Source organism: Danio rerio, chromosome 25, assembly GCF_049306965.1.
Source record: "Danio rerio strain Tuebingen ecotype United States chromosome 25, GRCz12tu, whole genome shotgun sequence".
Lineage (NCBI taxonomy): Eukaryota > Metazoa > Chordata > Actinopteri > Cypriniformes > Danionidae > Danio > Danio rerio.
In genome coordinates this window covers 24,039,311-24,062,300 of record NC_133200.1, presented here as the reverse complement: position 1 = coordinate 24,062,300, position 22,990 = coordinate 24,039,311, and the positions used below count along the sequence as shown (strand labels likewise).

The 22,990-nt window shown below is 35.4% G+C and overlaps 2 protein-coding genes across 6 annotated transcripts in view; both read right to left on the bottom strand.

Moving 5' to 3' along the window:
• kcnj11 (potassium inwardly rectifying channel subfamily J member 11) lies at positions 1 to 1,146 on the bottom strand. The gene is given in 1 exon segment (NM_001039827.1): positions 1 to 1,146. A coding segment is annotated over 1 exon segment (1,146 nt).
• Positions 1,147 to 5,585: 4,439 nt separating this feature from the next.
• Positions 5,586 to 22,990, bottom strand: part of abcc8 (ATP-binding cassette, sub-family C (CFTR/MRP), member 8) — a 129,631-nt gene continuing 112,226 nt past the window's right edge. For 4 of the 5 annotated variants that reach the window (XR_012399889.1, XM_073942065.1, XM_005170687.6 and 1 more), the window contains 11 exons: positions 22,786 to 22,878; positions 22,573 to 22,675; positions 21,024 to 21,137; positions 20,270 to 20,390; positions 17,136 to 17,266; positions 15,259 to 15,337; positions 15,070 to 15,178; positions 12,571 to 12,674; positions 9,678 to 9,811; positions 5,997 to 6,059; positions 5,594 to 5,841 (listed from right to left, as the gene is read on the bottom strand). Coding sequence is in view for 4 of the 5 variants with exons in the window: in XM_073942065.1 (XP_073798166.1) it covers positions 5,704 to 5,841; positions 5,997 to 6,059; positions 9,678 to 9,811; positions 12,571 to 12,674; positions 15,070 to 15,178; positions 15,259 to 15,337; positions 17,136 to 17,266; positions 20,270 to 20,390; positions 21,024 to 21,137; positions 22,573 to 22,675; positions 22,786 to 22,878 (1,189 nt within the window). In the remaining variant the exon portion in view is untranslated. 5 annotated transcript variants of the gene reach the window in all.

Sequence of the window (22,990 nt, the reverse complement as noted above, 5' to 3'; positions counted from 1 at the left end):
TCACATTTCTTTGGTGTTTGGGTGTTTGACTCTTCTCCTCACTGCTGCGCATGCGCCGCTGGTCTCCTGCAGTTTGAACCTCTCCATCCCTCCCGCTTCCTCGAGAGTCCGCGCACTGCTGTTCGGCGTCGCCACTTTAACCGTGTTTCCAAACTTCGAGTAGTCCACAGCATACATCCCGTCCTCCTCAGACACCGTAGGCACAAACCTATGACCCCATAAAATCTCCTCGGACAGGTAAGAGGTCCTCGCTTGAGTGGTGATGCCGGTGGTCTCCACGACCCCTTCCAGGACGACAATCACCTCGATGTCCTCATGCAGTAAATCGTCCGCGGACAGATCATACAGAGGGCTGTTTTTGTCAATGGTGTGACTGATGATGAGGGGGGACACCAGAAAGATGCTGTTGGTTCCCACCGGGTTGTCCATCTGGATGTCTATCTGGTCCAAAGGCACCATCTCGCCTTCGCTGGTGACGGTCTTTCTTACCACCTGCATGTGGACGGTGGCACTGATAATCATGCTCTTCCTCAGGTCACCAAGGCGAAACATGAAGCACAGCTTGTTGTTTCGGACAGTTATCACCGCGTGTTTGCTGAAGATGAGCGTTTCCGCTCGCCGGTTTGCTTGCGCCGTTTTCATGAAGATGCATCCTAACATGATGGCGTTTATCACAAGACCCACTATGTTCTGAAGAATAAGTATGACGATGGCCGAAACGCATTCCTCCGTGATCATCCGTCCTCCGAAGCCGATGGTCACCTGCACCTCGATGGAGAACAGAAAGGCGGAGGAGAACGAGTGGATGTCCGTTACGCACGGCACAAAGTCCTCGCCTTTCAAATCCAGGTCTCCGTGCGCGAAGGCGATCAGCCACCAGATCATCCCGAACAAAAGCCAACTGCACAGGAAGGACATGGTGAAGATCACCAGAGTATGAAGCCATTTCAGATCCACCAAAGTGGTGAACACGTCCTGTAGAAACCGTCCCTGTTCGCGAATGTTCGTGTGCGCGACGTTGCACGTTCCGTTTTTGGCGACGAATCGCGCTTTCCGCTGTTTAGTCTTGAATTTTGGCTGTAACACATCCTCCGCCAACCGAGTCAACAAATAATCCTCGGGAATGAGTCCTTTTCTGGACAACATTGCTGGTCCATGCTACTGTTTCGCTGGCGCGCTGCTAAGTTGTAACATGGCACAGCTTTTGCGCACTTTCCGCGTGTCCGTCCTGGCGCTGCGCGCGCACTCGCTCACTAGAGGTGAGGAGGTCCCGTGGGAAGGCGCCGCTTTTAGTTCACCGGCTGCCGCTGCCTGTCAATTGCAACCGGATATTTTCTCACACATCCTCAGATGTGACTGCGCTGCACAGAGCAGACACAGGGCATGCGTGCAAAACGCGAACTTTACCACAAAAAACCGCTCTGCGTCAATAATTAAAAGACATGTTCTGTACAGACCACTATACCCATGACAGTGAGGGCTGCATTACTATCTGTACTATAGTCATTGATGATTTAGCCTGCTCATTACAGCAAAAAGCGTTTGTAGATATCTCTTTCCCTACACTGTTAAAAAAAAACTAATTTTACAGAAAATATCCTTAAATTTTTTACTGTATTTTTTTTGTCATTTCACATTATATTCAAAACTTAGTAAAATAACAACCAATCTCTCTAAATTAACCGTTTGACTTTCATTTTAGGTACTTTATTATTAAAGACAAATTACTGACATTTGTGTTTTTTTATACAGGGAAATTACAGTATTATTTATACAGTATTCTGTTATTTTAAATTATTTTCAAAAGTTCGTAAAAATCACAAACATTTTCTGTAAATTAACGGCTTGACTGTTATTTTATGTACTATATAAGTAATGACAAATTACAGCAATTTGTCTGTTTTTTACAAAAACATTGACATATTATTTACAATGTTTTTTCATGTTTTTAAGTACATTTAACATTAAGTAAAATGAAAGTAATAAATTGTAATTACTTGCTCTGTAAAAAAAAAAAAAAAAAAAAAGTAAAAAAAAGGTCAAATGACTGGCAGCTGCTGCTGCCAAACAAAAACCATAAAATTAAGGTAAAATTTCTTTGTTGAAAAAAGTGCAAAAAATAATAAATCAACAGATATTTTCATTAAAAGGTTTACAGAGAAACACTGTTATTTTACAGACTTTTCCTAGATTATTATGATCAAATCCATTTAATAAAGTAACACACTAAGAGTGCTCACATACACCTGTTTCAGATTCCGCTGATTGCACACACACAGTCGGAGGATCATTATGAACTGATTACATGCACTTTAAAAGCAGCACAGACGCACGCACCAATTGCTTAGTCTTGTTATGCTGCTACTGTGAACATTATGACGCGTTTCTCTTCTTTTGCCTTGCCTTGCCTTGCTTTGCTTGTTAATTGTTTATGTTGTTTGCTGCGGGACTGACCATTTGCCTGTTATTTGATCATGACTCTGGATTCCCTGCAAAATGTTACATCTGTTACTCCTGTGTTGACTGTTGCTTGCCTTTGGATCTGCACTCATTTGTCCCCTGCACTCAGCGTCCCCTTCATGTTACAGTTCCATTTCATTTAAGATCTGTAACTGAATTATTCCATATAACTAAAACCTCTACATGTTTTACATAAACACTATTTAATAAAATGTAACAACTGTAATTTTAAAGTTGTGAGAATTTTAATCCGTTGTATCTCGTTTGTTGTTTTTTCCAAAAATTTTTGATCCAAATTAAAACTGTTAAATTACGATCATGAGCATGTCTTGGCATGTTATTAAAGGTGTTTAATCGTAATGATTCAGGGAAAAGTCTTTTAAGTAACATTGTTTTCTCTTGAACTTTTAGTGCAGTCACTTTATTGATGATGTTTGATCATAATAATCTAGGAGAAGTCTGTATAATAGTGTTTCTTTGTAAAACTCTTAGTGTATACCTTTATTGAATGGATTTGATCATAATAATCTAGGAAAAGTCTGTAAAATAACAGTGTTTTTCTGTAAACATTTTAATGAAAATATCTGTATATTTATTATTTTTTGCACTTTATTTCAACTAAGACATTTTACCGTAATTTTATGTTTTTTGTTTGGCAGCCGTAGCTGCCAGTCATTTGACCTTTTTTTTATGATTTTTTTTCTTACAGTGTTTGATAAACCTAGCCTATTCATTTAATTACCAATATAATCATTTTTTATGTATTTAAGAACCTATTGAAAATCCATTTCAATATAAGATATAACAATTTCAAACTGTTTATAAGGTTTAAAAAAGCATTATATATTATTTAAAGCATTACTTTGTTTTATTTCGGCTAGAGAAAAAGCAGTTTTAAATTTTTTTAATCCTTTTTAAGGTCAATATTATTAGTCCCTTTAAGCTATTTTTTTTCGATAGTCTACAAATCAAACCATCGTTATACAATAACTTGCCTAATTACCTTAACCTGCCTAGTTAATCTAATTACCCTAGTTAAACCTTTAAATGTCACTTTAAGCTGTATAGAAGTGTCTTGAAAAATATCAAGTCAAATATTATTTACTGTCAACATGGCAAAGATAAAATAAATCAGTTATTAGAAATTAATTATTAAAACTATTATGTTTAGAAATGTGTTGAAAAAAATCTTCTTTCCGTTAAACAGAAATTGGGGAAAATAAACAGGGGGGCTAATAATTCTGACTTCAACTGTATATAATCATTTCATTAGCAAATTGTTTAAATAATAGAACATAATAAAATATAATGTTATTCATTCATAGTTTATTACACTCCATAATCGTATATGTGAATAGTGATACATTAACACATTAGCAAGGGTTGCTTATGACAAGACATTCGTTCTTTACTATTGAGTCTTTACTATTGAATGCCATACCACATTTGGCTCTAAAATATTTTTGTATGTAATTCTGCAAGTTATACTGTAGACTGCAAAAAACGGTTCCATTTCTTAACACCTTATGTCACTAGTTAACACACTCAATGCATTTTTTCCCAACACATCCCATAATTTCTAAAATATCAGCCAATTTAAATGATATATTTGAGTGAATAACCCAAATATCAACTAAAATAAGTCTTCTACTTATAATAAAATAATGTAATAACTAAAAATAATGAATGCATTTTATTACAAGAAATGACCTCTCGATTCCCCCTTAATACTCTCATACGTTTGTTATAGGCTACTTAAAATGAATTCATGACTCCCTTATTGTTGAAAATGAACTACAGTTTGCAGAGACTGTATTCTGTTTTATTTTACTGTAAATCTTTTGTTGTTATTGCAATAAATAAACAAATAGTTTATCATGTCATGTGATCAGTCATCATGTTTGCAGGAACTTTAAGCCCTAAAGTGTCCGGCTTGAAGACTCCATTTTAAACTTCGCGCCCACCTGCAATTGGCTTATCACGTTGATCACTGGCTGCAGCCGTGGTTCAAGTCGAACGTACCTAAAAACTAAGCCATATTGGCTTTTAAAATGTCCCAAACAGTGTTTTTAACAGTCCAAAATGGCCAAAAAAAATATTTTGACTCTCTGATAGTCAAAACATGTTCAAAAAATGTGTGTAATATGTGTGTTATATACAGTATGCAATAAAAACAGTCAGGAAAAAGTGTAAGCCCAAATAGCAAAGAAAAATAAAAAATGCTGTAAAAAAACCAGCCTAGGCCTTAAGAGGTTAAGGTGCAATTGTTTTGGTTTTCCAGCACCTAACAACCAATTACGTTTATATATATGCTACATGTACTTTTTCACATTTAAATCCATTGTGTTATTATAAAAAAACACAAAAGGACATTGTTGAATACTTTGGAGCATAGATTTATTGGGACAGTTCACCCAAAAATGGTAAAATGTGCCATTATTTGTAACTTTATGTGGTTTCTAAAACAAAATCTGTCAGTGTCATTTTCATTGTATACCCAGACCTTTACATGTTCGTGGCTTTAGCTGATTTGAAGGAAGGCATTGGCTGAGTGATTGACAGCTGATATTAACTATTCTATTTACTTCCAGTTCAAGAGCAGTGGGCCAATCAGAAGAGCTGTAAGGCAGGGCAAGCATTGCAGGCTTTGTTTACTGCAGAAAGTTGACATGTCAACTGTTTTAAACTATTTCTAAGCACTGCGTTTGGCATTTTTAGGTGAAAATATGCATTTGAGATGTGAACGTCTCCTAAATACGCACATGCTGTAAACATTTGGCAGTGAAAATGGGTCGCACGGAAACAATTTTATTTGTCCCCTTGCACAAATGCTCCCAAATATATTTTGAACTAGCATAGATAAAATTTCAGGCACATATGCAACCAAGACTGTCACAATTTTGAGTCCTGGAATTTTAAATTAAACAGGTTCAAGCTCTGTGTCCAATATCCAAGCACTTTTCCAACCTTAAAAACACTGTATTAAAGATCCAGCATTTTCATTTTTAGGTGAACAAACCCTTTTAAAAGTGAGTAAATCTGTAATTTGGACTACTACTTTTGGAAATTTTCAACTAATCACTTTTTAAAGTGTATATAATAAAAATAAATAAAAGTAGAGCTTGTTTATATATTTTTATTAATAAATGATTAACTTTGTATTTACAAATGTGATGATAATCACAGTAATAAATAATGCATTATTCATGATACAATTGCACTTTCAGTAGAGGGTCTCCCTGCTCATTTGTCCGCTCGCACGAATGATGCAAACACACTGTCCTCCTGGTCGAGAAGAACCTCCGGCTTATCAAACTCCAGAATGACTCCTCTCTTCATCACAATCACCAGGTCTGCATTCAGGATGGTGTGAACACGATGCTATGGAAAACACACACACACACACACACACACATTAAAATGCCTTTGCTTGAGCAGGCTAAAATGCCTCTCAATCATTAAAAGCCTTGAATCGTCGTCATTGTGCCATTAGACTTAAATATTAAAGTCAGAAAGAAACCTAATAAGGAACTTACGGCGATGGTGACCACAGTTCTGTCGGCGAAGGCTGTCATCACAACTTTCTGTAGAATGCTCTCCTACAATAAAAGAGCAAGAGAGTTTCTCAATTTTAACCTGAAGTAGATTGATTGAAGTGTTCAGTGCTCAGATATGAGTTCACCCATCGCAAATCTCTCATTTAACACAATATTTTCAATAAGATGCTTTACAATATTATATTTGTGCATATATTTATTATATTAGTCAGTACTGAAGACAAATTTTGGGTTAATCTTACAAAACAGCTTACAAGAACGGTCCAAAAAATGAGTAGTCCAAATTTATATGTTAGTGGTAAATATGAAAAAAAAAAAAAAAAAACTAAACGGAAAAATTTAAAGAAACAAAAAAATCATATATATTTTTTTGTCAATATTTTTTAGTTTAACATGAATTTCAAGAGTTCACACTTAGCCTATGATTGATTATAAAGCTTGAGCCCCTAAGAGGGGAGTTTGAGATCAGGTAGATCTCCCCTGACTTGTTCTGGCTATTGACAGATTTAGAGGTGGCTATAGAGAGATATAAAGCTGTACAGCTAGGAGCTCAGCTATGGTGCCAATTTGTGTTCAATTTATTTAAGTCATGTGTTTTTGGACTGTGGGAAAAACCCGGGAGTAACCACTGTGAGCATGGTGAAAACAAGCAGGGGTGGACTTAACCAATAAGTGAGGTAAGCAGCCGCTTAGGACCCTAGAGAAATAAGGGGTACCCGACCAATGCCAAAAAGTCTATATTAATCATATAGCTTTTTTATACATTTTTTATATATTGTAAAATCTGACTATAACCGTTAAGATTTTAACGTTATTTCTTCTATTGAAAACCGGGGCCCCCATGAATAATGGAACGTTTCTTCTGTACAGCACAAACGGGAAGTGTAAGTGCTTCAAAGACACTGCCAGCCAGTGTTGCCAACATAGTGACTTTTCAGACCCTCCTAGTGCCAAATAAAAAAAAAAGTGACTAGCAAATGTTTTTAGGCGTTACTGGACATTTTTAGAGACTCGTGTCCGTGGCTGTAACGTTCCTAATGTTACTCTTCGCAACGACCTGTGGTTAATGCCGTCGGTCTTCTCCCTGCCTCAGAGTACTCAAAGGTGGCACAGTGCTACACAGCCATCCCTCACACCTGCAGCATTGAGAGCAGATCATTCCTCTGCATATCAACGGCAAATGTTACAGCATCGCGAGTGTGAGGTATTTTCCTGGTACAGTGAAACGAACAGTTGAAGTCAGAATTATTAGCCCCCTGAATTATTAGCCTGCCAGTTTATGTTTTCCCCCAATTTCTGTTTAACGGAGAAAAGATTGTATTAACATACTTCTAAACACAATGGATTAGTAACTCATCTCTAATGACTGATTTATTTTATCTTTGCCATGATGACAGTAAATAATATTTGACTAGATCGAAAAAATATATAGCTTAAAGGTCCTAATAATTTTGACCTTAAAATGGCTTTTGAAAAATGTAAAACTGCTTCTATTCTAGCCGAAATGAACAAATAAGACTTTCCCCCAGAACAAAAAATATTATCAGACTTGCTGTGAAAATTTCCTTGCTCTGTTAAACATTATTTGGGAAATATTTAAAAAAGAAAAAAAAGGGGGGGCTGATTTCAACTGTATATATAGTTTTTAACATGCAGTTTATTTTTCAAAAATGTCAGGGCTTCATACCTGGAATTGCTTAGGGCCCCCGAAACACTAAGTTTACTCCTGAGAACAAGCAAACGCCACACAGAAATGTCGATTGGCTTTGTAGAGACTTTAACCAGTAACATTCTTGTTGTAAGGCAACAATGCTGTTCGCTGGGCTGCTGTGTCGCCCAATCTAGAAAGGAGGGGGAGTAGGGGTGGGAGGGGGATTCTTTAAGACGAAAATACTGAGGTATGAAACTAATTTATAGTGACTTAGGAATCGTCTGATTAGTGAATCATGTGTTAGCTAATGTGGGACCAGCCGTGGACAATCATAAGCACGTGTGATCCTCTCGAAACTAGTTTATAAATAAACTTTAATTAAATTTATTTCTATTTGTAAAGATGTTCAGTGACTAAAATATTATTTTAATTAGGGAATCTGTTTTGTTCAAATGCACCAAAATATATGAACTATATTCACTGAGAAATTGATTCATTTTCATAAATTAAATGTACGCTGAGCACTGTGTGTTAATTTAATTACGTAGTTAATTAGGATCACGGTGGCGCAGTGGGTAGCACGATTGAACAACAGCAAGAAGTTTGATGGTTCGAGTCCCAGCTGGGTCAGTTGGCATCTCTGTGTAGTGTTTGCATGTTGTCCCCGTGTTGGTGTGGGTTTTCTCCGGGTGCTCTAGTTTCCCCCACGGTCCAAAAACATGTGGTATAGGAGAATTGAATAAGCTTAATTGGCCGTAGTGTATGAATGAGATATATTATATTCTTTTAGGTACATTTTTAACCTTTTACCCACAACTGTTTTTAAAGAGCAATATTTTTTTTGATTATATTAATTATAATTATTTTCCTTATTTATTTCTTAACCAAATATTTTAAAACTTTAATTTAATTTTATATAACATTATATAATTAAAATATTTTTATAATTCATTTGTCAATCAAACCCATTGAAAACAGATCATTGTTAACTATTTGTATTTTTATAGTTAACTTCTAAAAATATATGTATTTTTAGTTATCTAAAAAAATACATGATTATATTAATAATATAAAATGTATCATTGAATTTTGACATATATTTTTATTAACAAATAATTTTATTATAACTATAATGTAACATTTTAAATAATAATATGTAATTGTAACTAAATATGGAATTAATCATTTAAGTGAAGTACTAATATATTATTTATTCGTTCATTCATTTTCAGCTTAGTCCCTTTATTAATCTGGGATCGCCACAGCGGAATGAACCGCCAACTTTTCCAGCATATGTTTTATACAGTGGAGGCCCTTCTAGCTGCAACCCAGCACTGGGAAACACCCATACACATCTATTCACACTCATACACTACAGACAATTTAGCTTATTCAATTCACCTATAGCACGTCTTTGGACTTGTGGGGGAAACCGGAGCACCCGCAGGAACCGCACGCAATCACAGGGAGAACATGCAAACTCCACACAGAAATCCAACTGACCTAGCCGAGGCTCGAACCAGTGACCTTCTTGCTGTGAGGTGACAGAGCTACCCACTGCGCCACCCACATATATCATTATCTATATAAATGATTTACTATATATTTACTATATATTACTATAATATACTCTAAATAATATTATTTATTTATAATAACAAATTATTAAATTTAGAATTTAAGTGCTAGTATATTACGTTAGTGCTTTAATAATAGTGTATTTATTTTGAGTTCCTCTAAACAGTCTGCAGGTGGTGTATAAGCAACAGTGTTTTTCACATAGATGCTTTCCCTTCATTGTAAATCAGTCAGATTGCCTCTGACTGTCTGTGTTCCTCTATTAAAGTCCATTAGTTCGGCCACGCTTCATTTCTTCAGAAGAGATGAAGAGCAGTTCGAGGAGAAGAATATATTGAGGCTGTTGCCTCTGGGGCTTTGCTGTCTACCTCTCAGACACTCTTACTCTCTATTGTACTTTTAAACACACACACAAACACACAGACACACACCGTGGCCATGTCTATGGAAGCAGTGGCCTCGTCCATAATCAGAATACTGCTCTTCCGCACAAATGCGCGTGCCAGGCAGAACAGCTGACGTTGCCCCTGGCTGAAGTTCTCTCCTCCTTCAGTTATTATGGCATCTGAAATGCAAGGTAAGAGATTTATCACTCAAATATTTTAAATTCCAATATAGATTATATGTTCACAGTGAGATGTTGGTACAGCTGGTTTGATGTCTGGAGGTCTTTTAAAGTCCACATGAACCGAAACTGCAACTGTTTTATTCATTTATTTTTTGTATTGTGATGCAGTTCCTAGAGAAGCGAATTATTTAATGACAAACTAGTGGGTGTGGCTTGTTTTTTCTACTGCAAGCTGATTGGATGTAGTAAAATAGGCGTTTCTGGAAAAGGGTTAAGGGAGATTTACATTTCAATCTAACAGACACCTCCTCCTATCTATTTATGTTTGTTGTAAAACTGATAGCTGGAGGGGCGTAGTTAAATAAGTTAGCCACGCCCAATTCCTAAAATATATGTAACCTGACAATCAGATTCAGATCAGAGGCTTCATCAGGCTGTTAGTAAGCGTTGGTCTGGTATGTGTTTTTCAAACAACGACATTACTCACGCCTGACCTACCAGGGTAAGATGCATTGTTTGGGTAAACAACTATGTAGTTGCTCTGTCGCAGATCTGTTGTTTGAACTACGTTGGTTATTTTTAAAGTAAAAACATCTGTAATGACGCTCTAAATAGAGTGGAGTAACAACTTCTTTAGAGACAATTTGCAGTAAATTATTATTATTTAATAATAATAATTTACATATAGGGCCTATATTTCTTTGTTTATTTAATAAAACTATATGGATAATATTCCACGTTTTACTCTAGACTATAAAACAGCTTACCATAGCTAGCACGTAGGCTAATCTCATATTCTTCACTGTTAAAAAAACCCCTTAATTTTACGTTTTTTTTCCGACAACTGGGGTGACGGAAAAAAAAACTTAAAATAACAGGCGTTAAATTACATAAATTTACCATATAATAGCAGGAGTTAAGTTACAGAAATATCCTTAAATTAAAATTTCTGGTAAAATGTAAATGTAAAACGGCTGTTATTTTACTGCAAATATTTTGTAATTTAACGGCCATTACTTTACAGTAAATTTCTGTAATTTAACGCATGTTATTTTATGACAAATTTCTGTAATTTAACGCCCATTATTTTATGACAAATTTATGTAATTTAACGGCCGTTATTTTATGGCAAATTTATGTAATTTAACGGCCGTTATTTTCTGACAAATTTCTGTAATTTAACGCCCATTATTTTATGGCAAATTTCTGTAATTAATTGCCTGTTTTTTCCCGACAAATTTCTGTAATTTAACGCCCATTATTTTATGGCAAATTTCTGTAATTAATTGCCTGTTTTTTCCCGACAAATTTCTGTAATTTAACGGCCGTTATTTTATGGCAAATTTCTGTAATTTAACGCGAGTTATTTTACGACAAATTTCTGTAATTTAATGCCTATTATTTTATGGCAAATTTCTGTAATTTAACGCCCGTTATTTTCTGAAAAATTTCTGTAATTTAACGTTTGTTATTTTATGGCAAATTTCTGTAATTTAACGCCCGTTATTTTATGACAAATTTCTGTAATTTAACGCCTATTATTTTATGGCAAATTTCTGTAATTAAACGCCCATTATTTTATGACAAATTTCTGTAATTTAAAGCCCGTTATTTTATGGAAAATTTCTGTAATTTAACGGCTGTTATTTTATGGCAAATTTCTGTAATTAATTGCCCGTTATTTTCTGACAAATTTCTGTAATTTAACGCCCATTATTTTCCGACAAATTTCTGTAATTTAACGCCCATTATTTTCCGACAAATTTCTGTAATTTAACGCCCATTATTTTATGGCAAATTTCTGTAATTTAACGCCCATTATTTTATGGCAAATTTCTGTAATTTAACGGCTGTTATTTTAAGGCAAATTTCTGTAATTTAATGCCTGTTATTTTATGACAAATTTCTGTTATTTAACGCCTATTATTTTATGGCAAATTTCTGTTATTTAATGCCTATTATTTTATGGCAAATTTCTGTAATTTAATGCCTTTATAGATTATCTTTATAGACTATAGATTTCTGCTAGTAAATCATAGTCACATATAGCTTTTGTTATGAGCTACGGCTGTGTTCAAATTAGCATAAATTATTTCGGAGTGCACTATGAAGGGAGCGCAATTGTTAATCTGAAGTCCGCTAAAACTAAGAACCATCTATACTGTAACTGCTAATATTGCCCACAATAGATTAAGCAATAGGAATTAAGCAAAAACTTGAGGAAAAAAATGTAAACAAACTACTAACATGGCAGATGCGTGAGACCAACCGTCAACTAGAGAGGCTTCGGTAAAGATGTTCAAATGGCAATTAATTAATATCTGGCCAACTGGGAAATATTTAAATCATGTTTTCCTAATATATTTCATCTGCAACAACAATGTGACTTATATCAAGTTCTGTTTGGACATTAACTTCTGAATGCAAAGTTATCCAATGACCTGAGGAGATTTCTCTGCATGCGGCAGATTAACACACAGCTGAATGTCCAATATGGTAGGCCATAAAATATTAAACAAATGTGGATGATGTGTCAAGATGATTAAGTTTCGTTAATGAGGAAGTAGCAATGTTGGGCAAACTACTTAAAAAAAAGAATGTAGCAAGCTAAGCTAAGCTTTTAATGCAGAAAAAAATATATCCACACTGTTCAGACACTGTTTTTGTCCAAAAAATGATATTTTCACATAACAAATAAAGTCATAGATCTGAAATGACATGTGTGTCATGGATGCTTACGGTCTTATTTGTCTTACCTAGTCCTCCAGGGAGGGTTTTGACTACCGGTTTGAGTTGTGCAATTTCTAACGCCTCCCACAGCATGCTGTCTGTAGCCTTCATCTCTGGATCTAGATTAAATCTGAACAGAAGAAAATGAGATATTATACAATGTCTTATTATTAATTCATTTGGCCCAGAAATCCTTCCGCTCTGGTCACACACCGCTGAGCTGTAGAGCTGTTACTAGGGCACATTCGAAGAGGAAACAGCACTGATGAATATTCTGTTAATGCTAATTCATGCTTATCTGTCTTCATTCATAATGTAAAATGAAGTTAAAATTTAGATTGTGTAACTGAAAAGAACTGTTTATACTTTTCCCATATAGAAATATGATATGTAACAATATATGCAAATTACATATATGACATACAAGTTCATATTTATATATTACATACACTGTAAAAATTGTAATGACACAGTCAAGACAACAAATATTTTGTTGCTTTAACTTATTTGAATACGTTAATCAGGTCTCATTTTTGTAAGTTATACAAAGTTTAATTTAATATTTTTTGGTAGGTTTGATTGATGCAAGTTGAGATGACTAGAAAAGTTTATTTGATTCAACTAAAATACAAAATATGTTATATATGCTACATATATTTTGAAATATTGCAAAAATGGCCGCTTTCATATATTTGTTTGAACATGTATACATGCAGTTGAAGTCAGAATTATTAGCCCCCCTTTGATTTTTATTTGATTTTTTAGATATTTCCCAAATGATGTTTAACAGGGCAAGGACAATTTCACAGTATTTCTGATAATATTATTTTCTTCTGGAAAAAATCTTATTTGTTTTATTTGTTTTATTTTGGCTAGAAGAAAAGCTATTTTTTTAAAAGCTATTTTAAGACAAGATTTTAATCCCCTTTCAGCTTATTTTTTTCTGACAGTCTACAGAACAAATCATTGTTATACAATAACTTGCCTAATTATCCTAACCTGTATAGTTACCCTAATTAACCTAATTAAGCCTTTAAATGTCACTTTAGGCTGTATAAAACTGTCTTGAAAAATATCTAGTTTACTGTCATCATGGTAAAGAAAAAAATAAAATCTGTTATTAGAGATTAATAGTTTTATATGAAAAAAATCTTCTCTCCTTTAAACAGAAATTGGGGGAAAAATAAGCAGGGGTGCTATTAATTCAGGGGGGCTAATAATTCTGACCTCAAGTGTATATGTTCATATTTTTTAGCTTTCATTTTATATATGTTCATATATGGTTTTTATATTTATATCTAATATACAGAAACATATATGTAAATATCTGTAATTCCAATGATACAAAAAATATAGGTAGGTTGCTATTTTTGTTTAAACACACACACACACGCACACACACACACACACACACACACACACACACACACACACACACACACACACACACACACACACACACACACACACACACACACACACACACACACACACACACACACACACACATACGTACGTATGTATGCATGTGTATATATATATATATATATATATATATATATATATATATATATATATATATATATATATATATTTCAAATATGTTACAGTATATAAGTAATTTGCATATATTTACATGTATCAGATTTCTATACAGGTTATAGAGCTGTCATGATTTTTTTGCTTCAAACAAAGATCACGATTCTATATGTCTGTTAATAAGCTTGCGCATCTTAATTTATTTGTTATTTAAGAGTAAAAAGATAAGGAAATATTTTTGTTGATTATGATGAAATGTATTTTGTTTGAAGAATTGTCTTAAATGTATGATATTCCAGCCTGATCTCATAAGTAAACGTAACTATTTTAGGTTTTGTCAGTTTAGTGGCTAATTCGTATGATTAATTAAAAAGGTGTGTGGCACCCAACCACACTCCTAACCCAGCCGTCTTTGGGGATAAGCAAATTGTACTAAATTGTACAAATGAGATCGTACGTATTGATACGAATAAGCCACTAAATCAAACAAGTTACGATTTGCTGTGGGATAGCGTTGGATATTGTGTTTGAAATAAATCAAATCAAAATTTATTTCAGAGCATTACTTTTTCAAACAACAAAATAAGACATAATAGTTTTTGCTCATAATACATAATAGTCAATCAAATCTAAAGAAATGTAATGAAACGTATAAGAAATGTACACATTAATATTGTTTTTGGTATGCTTAAACATGATCATAGAAAACTCAAACGCATCAGGTCACGAGTGATTTCACGCTGGCAAACATGTCATTTTGCAACATAGTACATGAAGACAGAACTGAATTGGAAGAATAAAGAGTTCAATAACATTCAGAGTTTGTCGCGATGTATTGAAAACAATGTAAAGATGAAATATAATTATAATATAAGCAATGCTGGATTAAGATTGCGTGATGGGTTGAATCAAGATGATCATGTTTTATGACTGATCATGGAGCTCTAATGGGCTGTGACAGTTAGTGCGAAAATGTGGGGTCATACCGGATTGTTCCACTGAATAGGAATGGATCTTGTTGAATAATGGAGAAGCGTGACCTCAGCGTCTGAAGAGGAAGCTTTGCTATATCGATGTCGTCAATGATTATTCGTCCTGTTGGATCATATGTAATGACTTAAAATTCATGCCATATTTGAAATTACAGTTTGTATATTAGCTCGAAAAATATTTACCCTCAAATGTGTCCACCATCCGGAAGAAAGCTAAGGAGAACGATGATTTGCCACTTCCTGTTCTACCACAGATTCCAAGCTGTAACGGAAGAACACAATGTCATTTATTTCCCTTCATTATACACACAGTTGGTCAAAATTATTCACCCTGCTGGAATTGTTTTTAAAATTTTTCCCAAATTATGTTCAACAGAGCAAGAACTTTTTCACTGTATTTCATATGATATATATTTTTTTCTGGAAGAAGTCTTTTTCTTTTTATTTCGGCTAGAATAAAAGCAGATTTAATTTTTTTAAAATCATTTTAAGGTCAATATTATTAGCCCCTTTAAGCAATTAGTTTTTTCGATTGACTACGGAACAAACCTTTGTTATTACAATAGCCCCTTTCACGCAGTGAAACCAGTAAATATCTGGAAAATTTCCGGAACAACTTTACTAGTAAAGTCAAAAAAGCGCTGTTCACAGGCAAGGATGTTCCTGAATTTTTCCAGAAAAGACCATTCACACAAACATTCCAAAATATCAGTAAATTCTGACATCATTAACCAAATGACCTCTTAAAGGCTGCCCTTGTATTTGTAAAGATTGAAGGGGTCAGGCTTTTGTTGATGGTCTAATTTGTATTTAAAGCTTTAGCATTCATACAGCAGTTTTTGTCCCAGAGGCATCCAAAAGCAGAAGCGCTAACCGCAGCTAAATGTTTACACTTTTGACTATATTTCAAATTCTGTGGATGGATAAATACTGTGAACAGCTTTAATGAAAACATGGAGGAACACATGCAACAAGCAACTGAAGCAGAGCTTGAAGTTAAACAGTGATTTATCACTGGCAGTTTATTGATATTTTTTGACACAGTTGGCATAAAGAAGGAACATAGAAACATTATCTGACTAACAACTAGCAGCTAAATGTGCCTGAAAAAAAAATCAAAGGCTTTTATTTTCATAAACAGCGTGGATGTGAGTGCATCTGAATGTTCTGATTGGCTGAAGTAGACGTCTCACGTCAGCGTGTTCCAAACGTCAACGTGCTCTTTCCATTAATTTTCTTTCTGTGTTCACACAGAGCAGCATAACGGAAAGTTCCTGGTAATGTTCGGTAAAACTTCTCTTTCCGGAAAATTGCCGGAACAAATTTGCCGGTATTTTCAAAAAGGGCCAATTCACACATCATCCACTTCTGGAAAATTGCCGGTAATTTTCCGGAAAGACCTGTATGTGTGAAAGGGGCTAATGACTTGCCTAATTACTTTGCCAAGATAACCTTGTTTAGCCTTTCAATGGAGTTAAAGAATTAACAAAAGTTTAGTAGCGGGGCCATGCCTAAACAAATCAGCTTCCCTCGTCTACTATTTAGGGGAAATGGATCCTCCCTAAACCGTTTGTCTCAGATTCTCACTCACTCCCACCTAATTTCCTTCTAAACTCACCAACTTATCCCCTACACACCTCCCTCCCCTCCTTATACCTCTTAAAATCCCTCTTCTTCCACAGGCTGCATCGGGGGGTCTTCTAAAGGTTCCACCCTAACCTATGAGATTGAGCCCCCACTCTGAGTCTCCCTGGACAAGACTCCCTGATCAGCCAGTTCAACGATCATCCATACATCTCGACTCAATCTTTATAACTATTACCTACTTCACTAAAACAACTTGTAATAAAGTTTCAAAAGCAAGGGTTGTAGCCTGGTCCTTGATAGTGAAATGTCACTTTAAGCTGAATACTAGTATCTTGAAAAATTTATAGTAAAATATTATGTTCTGACATCACGTTAAACAGAAACTGGGAAAAAATATTCAGGAGGGCTAATAATTCTGAATTCAACTGTATTTCTTTTAGAGTTTCGGCAGTGATGTTTGACAGGAACTTTACCTTTTGTCCTGGTTTGATGTGGGCATTGACATGTTTGAGGACCGGTTTCAGGGTACTATCGTATCTCACGCTCAGATTTTGGATTTGAATTTCACCCTGCTGAGGCCAGCCTTCTGGAACCTGAGACGCCGCTGAAAGAGAAACATTTAAGCGAAGACATAGGAGGCGTTAGGTATACAGAGAAAGATAAACAGAAACTCATCAGACTTATACACAACCGTTGGCAGTGAGAGTTTGCTGTTCACATGCTCGTGTCTATAATGTGTTTTTAAGTCAAAGTGTAAGGTTTTTAATGTAACTGTTTATGGTTAAACACTCTTAAAAAGGATGTTTGCTGCTTGGTCAAACCACTTATACTACAGTTTAATGGTTCTAAGTTCAATCAACTTAAAATTGTAATAAACATTGAATTACCTTAATTTGTGTTATAACGACAGCAAGGGATTGTGTGGAGCTCAAGATTTTTTACAGTGAAGGGTTAGTTCACCCAAAAATGAAAGTTCTGTAAATAATATATTCCAACCCATCATTTTATTTTGTAATTTTGCAATCTGAAATGATTTTGTGATGGCTTTTCTAAAACTTAAGAAATTATTTGGTTTAATTCTAGTGTTTTACTGTGAAAATACCAAAATTTTGACTATTGAAGTTGTGATAGGACAGTTCTCAAATCTTTTACATTTGACAGACACCACAAACAAAATATACAAGCACACACACACACACAAACATACAACTATACTTGGAATACAAGGACACTCTATAGGCATAATGCATTTTATTCAGTAAACAAAACTATTATTATATGTCCATAAACTCAAATCTCACAGGAAACTTGCAGCAAATTTTTATTATATCAAAAGTATCCCCTTATCATCTATAATTTTAAGCATTTTGAATTACATTGACACAAGGTGAGTATTTTTATAGAGTACTGTTAAGTCACACAAATGTCATTAGACATCTTTCTGTCCCTGTAAGCTTCCAAAAACCTGTACACACACACTTAATTTTTTTCACGTTTTTTTTAATCACAACTTTTATCACAATCAAAAATACAAAAATTTGGATAAATTTTTTGGAAAATAAATAAATTTATATAATTATAATATATATATATATATATATATATATATATATATATATATATATATATATATATATATATATATATATATATATATATATATATATATATATATACACACACACACACACACACCGGCCACTTTATTAGGATCACCTGCTCCTTAATGCAAATTTTTAATCAGACAATCCCATGGCAGCATCTCAATGCATTTAGGCATGTAGACATGGTCAAGATGACTTGCTGCATTTCAAACCAAGCATCAGAATTAGGAAGAAAGGGGATTTAAGTCACTTTGAACGTGGCATGGTTGTTTGTCCCAGACAGGCTGGTCTGAGTATTTCAGAAACTGCTGATCTACTGAGATATTCAGGCACAACCATCTCTAGGGTTAACAGAGAATGGTCTGAAAAAGAAAAAATATTCAGTAAGTAGCAGTTCTTTGGGCGCAAATGCCTTGTTGATGCCAGAGGTAAGAGGAGAATGGCCAGACTGGTTCAAGCTGATAGAAAGGCAACAGTAACTCAAATAACCACTCGTTACAACCGAGGTATGCAGAAGAGCATCTCTAAATGGGCTATAGATGGGCTATAGCAGCAAAAGACCACACTGTGGTCTACTCATGTCAGCTAAGAACAGAAAACGGAGGCTACACCTCGCACAGGCACACTAAAATTAGACAATAGAAGATTGGAAAATTGTTGCCTGGTCTGATGAGTCTCTATATCTGCTGTGACATTCGGATGGTAAGGAAAAATTTGGCGTCAACAACATGAAAGCATGGATCACTCCTGCCTTGTATTAACGGTTCAGGCTGGTGGTGGTGGTGTAATAGTGTGAGCGATATTTTCTTGACACACTTTGGGTCCACCAGTACCAATTAAGCATCATGTCAACGCCACAGCCAACCTGAGTATTGTTGCTGACCATGTCCATCCCTTTATGACCACAGTGTACCCACCTTCTGATGGCTACTTCTAGCAGGATACCGTGCCATTTCATAAAGCGTGAATCATCTCAGACTAGTTTCAAATGGCCTCCCTAGTCACCAGATGCCAATCTAATAGAGCACCTTTGGGATGTGCGGGAGATTCGCATCATGGATGTGCAGCTGACAAATCTGCAGCAACTGGGTGATGCTATTATGCCAATATGGACCAAAATCTCAGGAATATTTCCAGTAACTTGTTAAAGTCTATGCCACTGAGGATTAAGGCAGTTCTGAAGGCAAAAGGTGGGCCGACTGGATACTAGTAAGGTGTACCTAATAAAGTTGCCAGTGAGTGTATATGTCTGTGTGTGTTATATACTATCTTGTAACAATCTCTGTTTCTATCTGGATTCAATTGGCAATAAAACCTGAACACAGGTTAAAACACAATGCGTTTTGTTTATTTAAAAGAAGAATCTTCAATCTTTAGTTTGATTTATAATATTCGTATATATTCCTAGCATGAAATAATTTTTTAAGCAAAGATTTATCATTTATAATCCTGTATTGTAAAGCTAAGCCTTATTAAAACTGCTAGCAGCCTATAGGCCTTATGAATATACATGTCAATTTATTAACAGTCATATTTTTTTTTATTTTGACATTTTTAATGCAGATAATTTTTTTTATTGCAACATTTTAGTCCAGAGGCAGATTAAGTGATGCTGGGAATTTTAAAGCTATTTTTAAATTCATTTTTATTATTATTATTAGCAACAGAGCCTAATGGTTTCCTGAGATCAAAACTTTTATATATTTTCACAGCAAAACACAAGACTTGAAGTTTAGTTTTCAGAAAAGCCATCACAGAAATCACTCATATTACGTTGCAAATATAAAAATTAAAACATCCCTGCAAAATCCCAGAGGGACTAGAGAACTCATAACACTGCAAAAGCTAGTCTACCACATACAGGGTACGAATAATATAAACCTGAACCTGAGCAAACAAGAAATGAAGGAGACAGATGCTGAGCGTGCATGTCTGCTGAAACTGAGACTCAAAGTAAAGAGCGAAACAGCTGTAGTCAGTAAGCGTGGTCACATGATACTCACACAGAAGACCCTCATAGTTTTCAGGTTCTGTCCTTAGCAAGGCTTTTATTCTCTTCACAGCCCCAAGCTGCACCTCCATGTCTGCTAGATTACGCACCATCCAGTTCAGGTAGTTGGATACCTGAGAGACAAAATATTACACACAGAAGTTACCCAATATTGCTGATGATTATCATGTAGAAGACAAAATTATTAGCTCTCCTTTTTCAAATATTTCCCAAATGATGTTTAACAGAGCAAGGATTTTTATTTTCTTCACAGTATTTCTTATTATATTTTTTTCTTCTGTAGAAAGTCTTATTTGTTTTATTTTGACTAGTTTTACATTTTTTAAAAACCATTTAACGTCAATATTATTAGCCCCCTTAAGCAATATTTTATTTTGATAGTCTACAGAACAAACCATGATTAATGATTTGCCTAATTACCCTAACCGAATAAACCTAATTAAGCCTTTAAATGTCACTTTAAGCTGAATATTAGTGTCTAGAATAATATCTAGTAAAATAATATTTACTGACCTCATGGCAAAGATAAAATAAATCAGAAATTTTAAAAACTATTAAGTTTAGAAATGTGTTGAAACAAATCAAATCTTCTCTAAACTGAGGGAAAAATAAACAGGAGGCTAATAAATTAGGAGGCTAATAATTCTGTCTTCAATTGTAGGTGTATATGTGTGTGTGTGTGTGTGTGTGTGTGTGTGTGTGTGTGTGTGTGTGTGTGTGTGTGTGTGTGTGTGTGTGTGTCATACCATTAGGGCATATGTGAGTCCCAGCCCCACCAGCCCTGTGGATAGATGACTGTACAGGGAGTTTGTAATGGAGGCAACGGCTGCTATTAGAACAATACAGGCCCCGATGTACTCCTGTGCAGAGATAAAACAGACTGCTGGTCATTGTGGAGTTGACAAGATGTACAATTATTTCCCCAAAATTCTACACACAATACCCCAAAATGACAATGTGAAAAAAAAATATTCGAAAGAAAAAAACCTGAAAAGTCACATGTACAGAAGTATTCACTGCCTTTGCTCAATACTTTGTTGATGCATCTTTGGCAGCAATTACTGCCTCAAGTCTTTTTGAATATGATGCCACAAGCTTGGCACACCTGTCTTTGGGAATTTTTGCCCATTCCTCTTTGCAGTACCTCTCAAGCTCTAGCAAGTTGGATGACAATCGACTGTGTACAGCCATTTTTAGATCTCTCCAAAGATGTTCAATAGGATTTAGGATTGGGCTCTGGAAGATGAACCGTCGCCCCAGTCTGAGGTCAAGAGCACTCTTAAGCAGGTTTTCATTCAGGACGTCACTGTACATTGGTGCATTCATCTTCCTCTCTATTCTGACTAGTCTTCCAGTTCCTGCTGCTGAAAACCATCCCCACAGCATCATGCTGCAACCACCATGCTTCACTGCATGTATGGTATTAGTCTGGTGATGAGCGGAGCATGGTTTTTCTCCAAACACTCTGAAGTGTTTAATTTTAGTCTCATCAGACCAGAGTATTTAGTTTCTTATTGTCTGAGAGTCCATCAGATGGCTTTGGCAGATTCTAGGTGGGTAGTGGCTTCCGTCTGGCCACTCTACCATACAGGCCTGATTGGTGGATTGCTGCACTGATGGTTGTCCTGCTGTAAGGTTTTCCTCTCTCCACAGAAGAACGCTGGAGCTCAGACAGAGTGATCATCAGGTTATTGATCACCTCCCTGACTAAGGCCTTTCTCCCAATCACTCAGCTTAGATGGCCGGCCAGGCAGCTCTAAGAAGAATTTTGGTGGTTACAAACATCTTCCACTTATGGATGATGGAGACCACTGGGCTCATTGGAACTTTCAGAGCAGCAGAAATTCTTCTGTAAGTTTCTCCAGGCTTGTGCCTCAAGACAATCCTGTTTCAGAGGTCTACAGACAATTCCTTTGTCCTCATGCTTGGTTTGTGCTTTGACATGCACTGTCAACCCTGGGACCTTGTATAGACATGTGTATGCCTTTTCAAATCATGTTCAATCCACTGAATTTAAAACAGGTGCTCGAATTAACTCCAATTAAGCTGCTGAAACATCTCAAGAATGATCAGTGGAAACAGAACATACCTGAGCTCAATTTAGAGCTTTGCAGCAAGGCTGTGAATACTTCTGTTCATGTGATTTTTCAGGTGTTTTATTTTTAAGAAACTTGCAACAAATAAAAAAAAAGCGTTTTTCACATAGTCATTATGATGTATCCAGTTTGGAATAAGGCTGTAACATGAATAAACACCACACAATAAACAGGGCAGTTGAGTGGGTTACAGACTCACCATTCGAACCTCCAACCAGCGGTTTGCTGCTGTGAGGAAGAGAGAGGCCATGTTATTGGCATCTGTGAACTGTAGAAGCCTCTGTCTGAATCTAGGCTCATACCTAAGAAAGGAAAATACACCAAGAAGCCGTTTAATACACTTGTAAAGGCAGTTAGCAGGTGCTGCGTGACTGAACAAGTGCTGAGACTATCACAGAGTGTTTCTGCCCACCTAAATGCTCTGATGGTTGTGAGTCCCTCTACTGTCTCAGAGAAGTGTGAGAGCAGAGGAAGCTGTGTGCTGTCTTCTAGCTGCTGGAGATCTCTGCAAATACACACACAGACATATATACAGTTGAAGTCAGAATTATTAGCCCCTTGTATATTTATTTCAACAATTTCTGTTTAATGGGAAGAAGATTTTTATTTCAACACAT